The sequence below is a fragment of the Fusarium mangiferae genome (assembly GCF_900044065.1).
Source record: "Fusarium mangiferae strain MRC7560 genome assembly, contig: FMAN_scaffold019, whole genome shotgun sequence".
In the NCBI taxonomy this organism is placed as follows: domain Eukaryota; kingdom Fungi; phylum Ascomycota; class Sordariomycetes; order Hypocreales; family Nectriaceae; genus Fusarium; species Fusarium mangiferae.
The window spans coordinates 443842-457901 of record NW_024573939.1 but is presented as its reverse complement, the minus strand read 5'-3'; the positions used below and the strand labels follow the sequence as shown (position 1 = coordinate 457901).

Sequence of the window (14060 nt, the reverse complement as noted above, 5' to 3'; positions counted from 1 at the left end):
ATGGGATACGTTTCGTTCTCGGAATTACAAACATGCCAATTATTCGAGCGTCGAAGGGACGAGAGTTTCAATTCGATCACCGATCTCAACGGTAGTGGAGAGTCAAGCATTCTCGATGCGATATGTCTCGTCAATTCGATCACCGGTCTTAACGGAAGTGGAAAGTCAAACATCCTCGATGTAATCTTTTTCGCCCTCGGAATTACAAACATGCCGACGGTTCGAGCGCACAGGGGACGAGGGTTACTATTCCCCAACGGCAGTGGAAAGTCAAACATTGATGTATGTGAACAGGCAGGGACTGCAGCGACGATGCATTGTAGCACCCGAGGACGAGTATGACATGGCAGAGGAGGCGGGCGCGTATCTTCAACTCGTGCGGAGTTTCGTTCTAGGAATTACAAACATGTCAACGTTCGAGCGCAAAATCTACAGGTCAGTCACTGCCGGTCCAGCCACCCTTCGTCCCAACTAACGACAGTACCGAGACAGAGATGTGATTGTCGTTCTTCTGCAACGCTTTCGGCGGTCGGGGCCGCGATGGAATCTTGTGTCGGATTGAGATCACTCCTTCGTGGTCATTACACCCACGATGACCATGGCCGCGGGACTCAAGGCCAGCACTGACGAGTCCACTTGCCGCTGTCGGGATTGTCCCGAGGTTGCCTGCTTACGGTCATGGGAATGACAGGAACCATGTCTTCGAACCCCACAGGCGTTCTCGGATATGCCAGAGGATGCTGCTACTGTTCAGGAAGCAACCCGACCGCCGCCCTAGGACCTTACACATCCGTACTCAATCAAGGCCGCATGCAAGCACCGTCGCTCGAACCCCTACCCGACGACAAAGATCTCAATGGTGCGCCCGATTCATATCTACGCCTTCGAACCAAGATGCCTTGCACTTTCGCCCTCTCTTCCTCTCGTCGTCGTTTGCTCCAACGCACAGCCTCACGCACAACCACCAGCATCGTTACCTATGTCGCAGAGACCGCGGCAGACACAAACACAAGCTAGTCAACGATCCCAGGACCAACCATCAGTGCCCATTGCTAAGACTTGATGCAACCATTCGGCTTCACGCGCTTGCAGCCCAAGCTTCTTGGGACGGAGCATGAGCTGAAGGGTGGGCACAGGTTCCCAGACGGATTCGTGGGTCTCGTCCAGCCTCGTTGGGTGTAAGCATGACAAGAGCGTTGCCCGCCTACTACAAGGCAAGCTCACAGACGTCTCAGCTCCATTGTAACCCCAGGGAAAACGGATATCGAAAATGCAAACGAGATGGCACGAATCGAGATCATGGGAAGAATTACGGAATGCCAAACTCAGTACAGTATCAACGGATGCGCTAAGATCGATCGTCCCGCGCTCAGAGGAGCATGCGAAGAGGGGGGGGGGGGGGGGTCCGGAGCTTCAAGGACATTCTCTGCACATCAAGCATCGCGATCAAGACGACAGAACTTCATCTCCATATCGCAATATGCTCAACCATCAATCCAACAGTCGGCATCATCTTCATCTTCGACTCTTCCTTTGGCTGGTGATGCATATCCTGTCCAGCCGTATTGTCTGTATCAATGTCGTCCCCCGACTCTCCCTTTACCTGTCAATCCTCGTATTTTTCATCATCCAGGTCGAACATCAAGACTTTCACCACGCCACTGCTACGCAGAGCTGTCAGTGGGCGCCGGAACGCCGAAGACCGAGCCGGATCTCGAGTGGGAAGCCTTTGGGTCCTCGTACGGAATTACAATATTGCTGTTGGTGCAGGCCTCTCTGCACCATGGTCAATATCGGCGACCAGTCTTGCTGCCAACGCCAACAATTCGGGGCTCGATCGCCATCATTAACCCTCTATTAGCCAGTCCTTCCAACACCTCACTTCAAGGACCGATATCGTTGGCTTCGATTGCCCTCCAAGGTTGCTTCCGATGGAAAGCATTGTGATGATCTGGTTCAGCTCAGATCCTCTCAGCTGGTCCATGCCCGTCTCGGTCAGCATTACAACACTTGGAGCTGATGATGCTCTGTTTGAACTCGTCAATTCCGCAGCCCTACACATCTGACATCAACGTGCATCCGATATCGAGCCCTGTCGGATTGCGTCACCGATCTTATTCATCTCATTTTGGCTGCTACGGACCGAGCTCGACATCTCGAAGCAGCAACATTCTCCCGCCCGCGGCAAATATTCTCCATCCTCGCCCACTGCAAGCTTAGCTTCATCTTGACCAGCATCTCCGACCTCCTCCGCTCGCAGACGCGCATTCGCACCGAATCGTTCCACAGGCGTCTGCTGCTTCCCTCATCATATCGTTACCTCCGAACCACCAAGCCCCGGCTTCGACTTTCTGCCCCGTACCGACCGCCCTCGAATTGCTGCGATATCCTCTTGTACAGACAGCGAGCGATGTGAGACCTTACTACCGAAGTCCCTCCCGTATGCGCGTCCTATTACAGCTTGACAAAGCATCGCCATCTGAGTTACAGCCTTTCCATCACCGTACGCGTCATCTTCGACGATGTCACTGAGCATCACCGCGAAAGAACATCACCCTCAGAAACACCCCCCGAACCCGGCATCGTGCAGTACCTGCCGTCACGATCGTCACCGAGGCTCCGGCTCCAGTTGTGAGCCCGACTCGAGTTTCGATTACAGCTTCGAGCGCGGAATATGCAGTGACGCTGTATTTGTTGCAACTGATTACTGGGATATTAACATGACGGCCCAAGATGCCAAGGTCGAAGCCATAGGTATTCGAAGACGGGATATATCCAGATGTTGGAGGCTTTGCGTCAGATTTCTCCTTTTGACTGCTGATCAAGGCGAGTCAATTACGGTCACTGAACCATCGTGATTACAAGACCGCTGTTCAGGAGAATGGCGGCTCACCGATGAAGGAGAAGTCGCTGCTCGTCAGCAACAGGACTCGGGGCTCCTCTTACAGCTTCCAGGAAGACAACCTCTATGATCAGCAGCACTCGCCTAACCTCAAATAGTCTCTAAGCCTTATGCATCCCAATTGTCAAGGAGTTTACAGAGCATTTAGCTCCAGCTTGTGGCTATTATTACCGTAGTTAATCCTCTGCCTCAACTTCTGCACTTACAGATCGGTCGTCCTTCACACCACCAAATCGCTTCCAAGCAATACCGCTCAAGCAATTTTAACCCAAGAGTACGATAGGCTCGTAGTAGGTGATAGACGCATTTACGCATATGGTAACCACAAGAACCCCAAGAAGAGTCAAAGGAGCAGTAAGACGGTGTTATCACCTAATCGTTAAGGATGCCCAGTTTTGGACAAGGAGAGGGAGCCGTGCAGGAAGGCATCGAATACAACAGTCACCCCCAACTCCAAGGCGCACCCAAAACTAACGGCCGGCACACAAGGTGTCACCAATCGCTCGCAAGGCATGCCATTCCAAAAGGCGCTATCGCCGTTCATGTCTCACCTACCAACTGAGCGACGATATCGGATGGCTGCCGTACCACGATCAGCTCCCGGATCGACCAGCAGCTACATTCCACGACGCCAACGATAACGACGACTCTTTTTCTCAACCGGCTACATTTCATGACGACCTCTTTTCTCGAGTATATGCTGTCGAGGCGCATCGTTGACCGCCGATGGGTATTGCAGAAGGGCTCGGTGGCGTTGGAGCGCGCTCGGTTCAAGGGACAGATTCTCGGGGACCCAGTCGGAGTCCACTGCAGCAACAGCGCCCATTCATCCATGCCATCGGTCACTGCTGCCTCCCGCGCGCCAAACTCGCCTTCGTATCAAGAGGTACATCCATCAGATGCTTACACAAGCCGAACAGATTGGTTGCCTTGGCGAGACCAGACCCCCGAGCAACCTACTCCAACATGGCCGGGCGGAAATCCCCATTCGTGATGCCTTCCCCATGTGCAGGGACCTCATACGGGACGAGAATCCTGGCGTTGGTCTTCACGAGAGCCAAGATTTAGTGCTTCTTTATGGCCCACGATGTGTGATGGTGCGCGTCTACCGTGTTTGGGTGGCGCAGCTTGCAGCAAGAGGATCAGGGGCCAGTACACCGCGATCACCACAGCTGGGTCAAGTTGGAGGAAGGAGATCAACAACATTGACCACTGCTCCATCGACGTGGGCACCGTGACATGTAGTGACTCATTTCAACAGAACCCCTGAAACATCACCACGGACATGAACTTCTCGGTGAAGTCCCCTTGGCGAGTGAAGCCTCCATCTCTGGCTTGGTGCCTCAAGTTCCTCGGGATCCTTCTGTTGGTGGAGAATGTGACGGGGGATGGGAGCAGGCCGGCTTGTCGGGGGTAAGCTTCAACAGGTAGGGTGGACTCGGAAATGGTCCGGGGAGGTCATCACCTCCGGCCCAGGAAATGGAGCCAGAATCTCGTCTCGGGCTTCACGAGACTTCTGACCGTTGACCTTCCTCAGACCGACTATGCGTCGCTTGAGGAACTTATCGACTACTTGCATGACATCTCTGCGGAGCAGGAGGGGTGTTTAGGGTTGACGTCCGATTCGACCAGAAGCAAGACGATAGAGTAGGTTCTCCTTTGTACTTGTTGAACAGATGGAATACTACCTTATTCTTATGTACCTTCCAATGCCTCCCTTCTGTTTGACTTCCTTGTTGGTGCTCATGTTACACAACTGCGTCTCGTGCCGTTTCCTGCTGGAGATCCTGTTTTTATGCTCCTCGAAAGGGTCACAGTCCAAGCCCTGAGCCAAGACGACTCGCTGCACTACTCACCGAGTTTTTGTAACTCTACATCCCTTCACCCCGCTGGCCAAGGGCACCATCCTCAAAATCAGGGTGCTCAAGCCGTCTCTCGGTATCTCTGGGGCTTCAATGAACAAACAGGCAGCGAGCAACCGAATGACCCTCCTGTGGGCTTGTATGTTCCTGGCTTATCGACGGATCACAAGCCATGCGGCATCGAATTCCCCAAATTTTATTTTTCTCTTGCTTCCGTCGCACAGCTTTCGCCTTCTCCCTTTCCATCATTCATCCTCCCTCGGCCCGTCATTCCCATGCATCATCTGCCGCTTGACAACAGTGCGTCTCCCCGCACCAACATACACTTTGCCCCTCCAGCTACTTGTATTCTGACAAGTTGACCGAGCGTTGATTTAAATGGAGCGCAACGGGTACATGAGGCTGAGGAGGCTTAAGTGTCAAGCGCGGTTGTTTGGTTCTCGATGTGCACGTAACTCGCTTGGGAAACGCAACTTGCGTTTCGCGTTTCGATGTCTCAATGTTCGTAACGCACATGAACTCCCAGTGAGTTGTGTTGATTCGGAGTTTGCCTTGAGTGACGCTGGCCTTGTATGGCTCTTCATCAACCGGGATCTATAGGGGAACTTTCCATAGTGCAGGGTCAGGCGTGAAGTTGGAGATGGTTGTTTCATTTTGCTCTGTTTCTTGGGATTGTTGGCCCGATGGGATCTTGATTGGACTACCGGGGCTGCGCTTTGGCTGGAAGGAAGAGACTAGACATAAGGGTTGTTTTCTCGAAGAACATGTGGTGTTTCGGGTCGACGACTGTGGTAGCGCTGCAAGTTGGTCAGTCACCAACTGAGGGACTTGTAACAAAGAACTTGCCATGGCAGATAACCGAATATTCCAGTTCCCTGAGTGTCCTTCATATGATGAACCAGACTGTTTAGCAATGATGTATACGCCGGCAGTTCCAGGTTGCCATATACCTCCCAAACACGACACAATCAAGCTCGTCCCGTGACCCAAGCAACATCATCGACAGACGTCTTTGGAAGGAGATTCCTAGGGGCTTCACCCATCGTGTCGTCACAGAAATCGTGCCCATCTAGCGTTTCTGTCAATGCTCCCCGTCAAGAGCTCTCTGCAAGTCGCTCTGGTGAGGTCAGAAGAGTTGGCTGCGCCGGCTTTTGAGCGAGGAAGACCGAAGGGTATAGTATGGGAGTCGAATCCAATGCGAGGCGAAAAGCTGCCTTTGCAGAGAGGAAGGGCAAGACTCGACTTGTCGCATCCTGAGTCGCTGATGCAGACGGGCTTGGCGATGTGATCCTAAGGGCTTCGAGTACCGTTCTTTGCAGTTTTCACAGCGGCGTTGAGCTTTTGATTTGATAAGAGTGGATGGAGTAGTAGCTTTATGCTCCAAGGTTCAAATGAGATGTTGAAGAAGTAGTCCGCGGTTTCCAGAACCATGCAAGGCAAGCCTGGAAACCTCGAGGCTGGTGAAGGAACCTTGGTCTACCTGCTGCTATCGGTGGAAATGTCGATAGTTAGACTAGGTTTCTGCTGTCTTCTTCCCCCTTTGATTGGTCGCAGACGTACCTTTGCTGTCGATGTTGCCTCTTTTTGACGGCAGACTCGTATGAGAGGTTTGTTGTTGTGCTTCGGAACGGATGTGCTTGGCAAGGCTGAGGTGGATATTCGTGAGAAGGACCCGGGATCTTGTACTTTTTCGCACATAATGGGGAGGCCAGAGTTTGCTCAGGAAGCTCATCGTATATCAAGATATTGTTCTGGGTACGCTAGGTCCAGTCGGCAGGCGTAACAGACAGTCTAGTGCTGTCGCTTGAAGTCAGTCGACGCAGCTTGTCTGGAAGCTCGTGCGTGTCAGAGACATTCTCAGATAACAAAAGGCAAAACAATGAAGGACGAGTCCTCTCTAAAGATTGGAGGAGATAAAGCTTGGGGTTCGTGTTCTGCGACGTTCTTTTCCGATGCACTGCCTCGTGGTGGCAGCTACTTATCGCCCTCGACTAACGGTTTCAAGGAGGAATGACTTGGGGAACCTCTGGATCGGGCCATGACATCTGGGTCATGAAGGACCTCAGAGAGATGATGACTTTTCTTATTGCTCGCCAATACCTATTTCCATGCTTCGCATGATGACTTATCTTGACCACCTGTACTGTGTGTTTCATATCTGCAGCCTTGATTGACTATTCTAACCCGGCCACCATCGCTGAAAAGTATTTTCAATAATGTTTCTGCCTTTCGTAACGTCGTATATACTAACTAACAAGGTCAAAGCGCCACCGACTATTCCTGCTATTTGATCCAATTCAGAAACGTTAATCTCTGTATTTGGAAAGAAAAGGCTAAGTTGAAGCATAATAAAGAGTCCTTTATGAGGATTCTCGATGGGCGTGCCGAATATAAAATCTAGGGGCAGAAACTGTGTAGCCACCTCAATCCACGCAAGAGGAAGTATGAGAAGACATTCCGGTCCCTCATTATGGAGAAATTGTATGGTGCTGCGGAAATATTGTCGTATCAGGACAGACGGGCTTCGATAGGCTTTGATAAGCCACCCGTGGAGTTGCTTGTATATATGTATGACTTGACGGAAGAACCATGTGAGCGATGATACCATACCAAGTAACATCAGTGGAAAGAAATAGAGGAACATGACTTGACCCCCTAATACATATAAATGCAGGAGTACATAAGGTAAGGCATCGTGCTGCCAGGATTTGTAGAAAAGTACACCCCAAACACAACTTGACCATAAAAAGCCGCTAAGTAGTGCCAAGGTGGTTGGTGATATCCGCCCTGCATCGAGTTCGTGATGTAGCGTCGAGATCAATCCACATATCACGAGCATCGTGAAAAGCTCGAATACTCTCAGTGCCGATGCAATATGTGCTCCTCTGTTATGGATGCTTGATTGATCTTCTTCCATGATAGTCGAGTCCGTATCTTGAGATATAGACGGAATCCAGATAGACACCATAACATCCCGAGTCAGAGAACATTTAAAAAGAAGGTATATAAGGTGGCAGGAACTGAGTAGTGGGTAGAGCATGCAGGCGATGAAATCGTTGGTAATAGCGATGCTGGTGGCCCTGAACCCGGTTTTCGAGCTGTAGCGCCAAGTAACAATGACAGAAAGAATTATGAGATACCAGCCGCAAAGGGAGCCAGGCCCATAATATGAGGATACATCTGTACATTGGGAAGAAGCTTGGTCTAGTGTCGAGTTGTTATACATGTCTTAATTTCAGGTACGGATCTGGTTTCCCTCTATTATGTTAACTCTCTGTCAATGGGTGGCATTCTTTTCATAGAGTTATATATCATTGTCCTTAATGCCTAACCAAACGTTCAGGCAGCCAAAGACGTCAGTGACAGGACGTCGCGAGGCTGCTCAGATCAACTGCTCAGCCACCTCTCTACCCACCATCCGCCGTCAAACCTCAATTATATACCTAGAGCGTGGTAGATAGAGACCAAAATTGTGAAAGAATGGTGCTTCGTTAAATGCTGCAATATGGGAGCCTCCACAAGGCTATGCGGGTGATAAAAAGTGGCCAAGGAGAACCAGGGGGTCTGACCAGAGGGGCATTGTTCTGAAATGACATTACTGTAATTTGGCTGCATGCATTTGGCGTCAGCACCGCCGCGTATTGGGCAGTAACCCAATCCAAGGCAAATAAATCCAAATCGGCCGAGTCTTCAAGCGCGAGATACCCATACCGAGCAACGGCCAAGACGAACGCTTTTTGCCTGGCCCTAGTGTAATCCATTTCCTAACTTACTCTCCGACAAGATGGGGCGAAGTCTTTGCACTTTATATGGCACCTTTGAGGTTTTGCACCTAGCTGCATTTTCGTCTTTTTCGGGGCCCTATCTTGGGACAATCCTCCTCATCAACACCAGGCTTCATCGTCCTCTCCGCTGTGTTGCTACCGCACACTTGTGGTTGATCCAGATAATGTGTCAGTTCTTGATTGGCTTGATGTATGCATACAAGTCTGACCATCCTACCTACTGCTGCTTTTTGCTTGTACTGATCGGACAAAAGGTAGGGACTCATGGCGTATGGGGGGGCACCAATAATGCGTGTTTGTCAAGGATTGGCTTGTTGGCGATGTATAAGGCTTGCAACTTCAGTGGCTGCGCCTGGCAAGGCATACATTAGTCAGACGCAGGACTCAACTCTTTGTAATTCCCCCGCACTCGCGACGAGAGGCTTATCAATATCGCAGTGAACCTCACGGCAACTGTCAGTCAAATGGAGCATCCAACCACACTCAACCTACAAAAAGACTCTTGTTGCTCCCCTTCCGTTGATGGTTAGTTTCCACCGCTTTTTGGCTTTCGAAACGGAGTTGATCTTGTAGCCACAGCTCTGACATATTGGAACAGGTCACCAGGGCCAATGCATCTCAGAAAGTGCAAACTTCAGTCCCAATTAGCTGCCTCTTCTGTATTCCGAGACAAACAGTGATGAAACCTGTTTGCCGCGAAGAGCTTCGACAGCGGCAATGGCGTCGTTGGTTCTCAGGTTTTTGATCGCATTGGCGCCCCTACCTGTGCTTTCACTCTCATATCTCGCTCCCCTCCACATATCTTGCACCGCATTTGCGTATTTGAGGGACAATTTCCAGAAGTTACCGGCGCTTCCTCAAAACGAAAAGGCTTTGAAGCTTTGAACGTAAAGTGTAGAATACAGAATACAGACAAGGTATCTTGATAAAACATGGAGATAGATATTGGCGAATAATAAGGAAATTCCTTGTGACTCCGAGGACGTTTATCCAAAAGGAGCACAAGAGAAAATGGACAATCGAAAAGCTCTCGTGCTTATCCTAGAGATTTCAGTCCGGGCTGTAAAGGCCTTGCTCCTACTCCACCACCACCACCTCCTCTCCCTTATCCATAGCTAGCTCCACGCCACTGCTTCCACCACAAAATCCTCCAGCGAGCTTCACCAAGAAGGGTATATCAAGAGACCTAGCTTGAACCGCTAGGTCGTCAAACTCCCTCTGGATCTTCTCCCTCTCCACCCTGATCTTCCTCTCCTCTCTGTCCAGCTCAGCGATCTTATCCTTCCCCTTCTGAAAGCCTTCTCTGGTCTTGATCCCCATTTCCAAGATGTCAAGTTCTCTCTCCCTTTCCACCAAGTATCCATGCTCCTCTTCATACCCTATTCCTGTTAGCTGAATATCTTCTTGGGAATTCGCTGCTTCCTTACATCCATCTTTATACCACTGTGTGCCAGCAGCCAGGCGAGTCTTGCTCGCCTCATGAAGAAGTTGAATGACTTCATACTGGTGTTGAAGGTCTTCAGGGACCAGTCTTAAAAGCTGCACCTGGATAGAATTCGACTCCACCCCGGCTGCCCTGCGAGGCCTTTTGGCCGGGCGAGGTAGCTCGCTAGTGTCCTGCTGAAAGGGTCGCTTCAGAGTTGATCGTGTATTCATGGTTGGTTCTTCCTGGAGCTGGCGCATTAATCAGTGATTGGGATGGAGAGAATTTGAAGGCTACTTACTTGTAGAGACGGGTTTGTGGTTGTGTATAAAAAGGGGGTATAGCTTTGGTTTAATGCTATGTAGGTGATAATAAAGAAGAATAAGATGAGAAAGGGAGAAGGTAGAGAACACTAAGAGGATATGTTGTATTGTCTTCTCTCGTACACTGGTCCGTTACTTATTATCTGTAGTTGTCATCTTAGTGTCTGTATATGAAGTTGAAGAAGCAAACTATGTAGATGGTGCCGAAAACCTCCCGTGTCCCATGCGGGCTGCCGATTGCGAGGAATTGGATCAGAATATCCGGGGAAGTCTGTCCCATAGACTTGTCGTGTACTACCTCGGAACATGGATGCTCAACTTCCGCTGCAGTATACCCCACGAAGCCTTTCTGAGGCGAGTGGAGGGGCAGATGATGTCGAGAAGCTCAACGGATAATGGATGCTGGCGTAGGGTCGGTCCATTTTCTGGTGAAGCTGTCCACTGCATCGTTGAATAGCTGCACGCAAATTCGTGACAATTGAGAGAGGCTATACGTTAAGGGACTGGCCATGAGGCTGGAAGGATTAGCTTGGCTTTCAGAAGTCTTTGCCCACATGGTAAAGCAGAGGAAGCAGAATGTATTAAATTGCACAGCCAATGGAGCAAAGTCGTCAACGTAATGTACCTCAACGTCCGCACCGTTGGTGAAGCTATCAAGATTACTTCTACTACGACTATTGACCTATTGAGGATCTTTGACGAGTAGGTGTCTTGGTGCATCCATCGTCTTCTGCCTTTCATCAGGCTCTCCAGCCGGATTCCACGCCTGATGATGCACCTCCGGTCGCAGTCCATTCCAGCTTTCGAGAAATTTCACATCCTGACTTACAGAGCCCAGGTTGATTCAAGTTGGCAGCACATCAAACGATGTTCAATAATATTGTGTCGATATTTCTCCACCCATTCGAGCTAAGCAGCATACAACTACGTGGACTTCCATCTCAGGATAAGGCTTCCGATACCAAGGTTGAATTGACGTCCTTCGTTTTCGTATTTGGCTTTCCAAGTCCCCAGAATCCGACACCAAACACAATCAGCCACGGTCAAGACGGGTTCCAAACGGAAGATGCCCATCGTGAGTACCACGACGAGGCACGTCCCCGATTACACGTGAATGCCACTCCCACGCGCCACCCCCACCAAAGAGTGCCGTTATAGAATACACTCCCCACGGGGTATTAGAGGCGGGAACCCGTTTACGCCAACTTCACGCCAAACGCGATCTGACACCCCCAAGATGCAGGTCTTCACGCCCCTCTACATACTTGCATCACACAAGACACTCCCACGTAAGACTTTGTCGTTCCGACTGTCATCCGTGCGTTGTGAAGACTATCAAACAGCGTTAGTAGGCACTGAAGCTGACTTGCAAACGAAGGTGAAGCAAATTTACATCCTTGTAATACAGCCGGTCACAAATACACTGGCGGAAAAGTCTCTTTGAGAAAAAGAATCTCATATCGACACTAGCGATAGCTCCGACAAGAGACCAAAAGCCATAGAAACAAGGCGTCCTGCCCTCAAGTAGGTGCCAGGTCTCAGAATGTTCGCCTTTTTACCGCAAGAACATGCATGGCTCACTTGAGTGGCATCTCAAACCTGGCCAATATTCCAGGCCATCGTCCTTCAGGCTCATCAATCTTTTTACATCGTATGCTTGGGTACCACATCCAGGCCATGTGCGTTAATTGACGTATGGGCGATATCGGTGGCTTGAGTGAGGACTGCAAGCTCAACATGTAAGTCGATCCATCAAGCGGCCGTTCATGAACGACTTGAGGATCAGGTACCCCAAGCCCTATAACTATGGTGGCTATGCCTTGTGAATATCACTCGTTGGTAGTCCAAGCTTCCTTGGCTACTTTGACTGGAGGCTAAGCGATTTTGCTCATACTACCGGTGGGATGCCTGGTACTCAAGCCTCTGCTGGAATACTAGAGTTTTATTCGCTTCAGTTAGTTGGGAAAGCTCGAGGCGGTTGAGACGGCTTGTGGACAACTGCACTTGGAGATGGAAGATGCTGAAAAACGCCCGTTCTGAGCTGGATAAAGTGTTCCGAGAACGGCATTGACCATGACGATAATCAACAAGCTCATCAGAGTCTAAAGGCGCTATAGGATATCATCAGGCAGGACCAAACCGCCATTGATCCCTCTGGGGAAAGAATACTGCCGATGAAGCAATAGGAGGAGGGTTCGACGCCTATCAAGCTGCTTTTCTAAAGAGCTATATAGACTAATTGACTATGTATCTAATGGTTTACTGGTAAATAAGTTACATAAGAAAATATTGGCAAGGTCAGATGCCCTCGATGATCGTCAATCGTGTATCCACGAGGTAGCCTCCTAACTAATGAACACCACTTGACCTACCACACTCAATTGTCTGTCGTCAATATGACAGAGACTTCTTCGTCCAGAGCATACCCGACCCCGGGGTTCCCAATACGCTGCCATTGGAAACAGTAAGACACTGACCACAGTGAGTTTGGGCTTTCGGCGTCTGCATCTGCTATCTCCATGCCTCTCCACCAAACTACCGCAGACACGAGTGGATCTTCAAGCCGTTCAGCAAGAACATGTTAAGAATATCTTACGGAAGTAGTGCCCCCATCTCAGGCATCAATCAGTTGGGGTTCATATTAGGAAGTAGGGACAATACACGCAAGATTACTGGCAAAGCCGTACACCATCCCCTGCGCCATCCTAAGGTGTGTGTTGGTGCCTGAGTTCAAAACACGCCCTTGGCTGAAGTTCCAATGCTGTATTAGAGATGATGTTCGTATGAGTAGATAAACGGTTCCTTATATGGTAGTAAGGAATTGGTATCCTGAAACGTGCGGACTACCTGTGCGTCAGCAATGAGATAGAAGCAAGCAAAGAAACGGCAAACCTCACATCTGTAGGGAATTTTCGGTAATGCAGAGCATGCCAATTACTCGAGAACAACTGTATTATTTGCTGATGACCAGACAAGTATGAAGTCGCGATAACGTGTTGATATTCAACACGTTACAGACCGAAGAGAAGAGCGCGCGGACTGAGGAAGATGTCGCATCCAAGGGCGATGCCTCACCTGACATTCCCAAGTCGTCTTCTAGAGTGACCAAAAGCATCACCGAAAACCCCATCAAGCGCGGTGGCGGAAAACTCCCGAATGATGCTGCGAGACGTCCCGTGGCCATCTTTCCACAGGCGCAGCCTTTCGGAATCTTGCGAGTCTTTCGATGTGACAGAGAGCTTGGCTTTGTACAGCAAGGAGGAAAGTTTGTATATATAATGGTAATAGAACTTGGGGATATCGCAGGCTCATTGTGTCGTGAGGAAATTCTAGCGATGAGCTGACTGCCTGTGTTGTGTACCGACTCGAGTTTATGGCTTGTTCAGCTAACGAGGAATAGTTTCATGTCATGTCAATTGATGCCAACACTGATCGATAGTGGCAATATCTTGTGAAATGAGACATCAGCAGCTACCAATCAGTCAAGTCGCCATCTTGCCGCCGATGGAATCTTGTTTATTTTTTCGGGTCATATTTTGGGTTTCATGCAGAATATGCTCATTCAAATCTGATCATAGATCTGAGTCGTCATGGCCCGGGAAATTGCGTGTGTCAGCCAGTATTTTGGTTGCTTTTGCAAGGAGTCTCTCATTGGAACTTGTATTGCTGTCTCTAATGTTCTGCGGGTTGTCGCCAAACTTGGGAGAAAGAGATTGAAGGAACTGGAGCTCAAGCCGTTATGTTCCGGCCTGGCAACATCGTGCA

General features: G+C 49.8%; 2 protein-coding genes across 2 annotated transcripts; one reads left to right on the top strand and one right to left on the bottom strand.

Moving 5' to 3' along the window:
- On the top strand, window positions 1-562 carry FMAN_15328 (uncharacterized protein; the record flags this gene model as incomplete). Its single annotated transcript, XM_041824920.1, has 3 exons — window positions 1-242; window positions 295-435; window positions 493-562. The coding sequence occupies 3 exons, from the start codon at window positions 1-3 to the stop codon at window positions 560-562; spliced, it is 453 nt and encodes a 150-aa protein (XP_041690353.1).
- Window positions 563-9626: 9064 nt separating this feature from the next.
- FMAN_15327 (uncharacterized protein) lies at window positions 9627-10205 on the bottom strand (the record flags this gene model as incomplete). Its single annotated transcript, XM_041824919.1, has 2 exons — window positions 9627-9928; window positions 9977-10205. The coding sequence occupies 2 exons, from the start codon at window positions 10203-10205 to the stop codon at window positions 9627-9629; spliced, it is 531 nt and encodes a 176-aa protein (XP_041690352.1).
- Between the last annotated feature and the right edge of the window lie 3855 nt (window positions 10206-14060).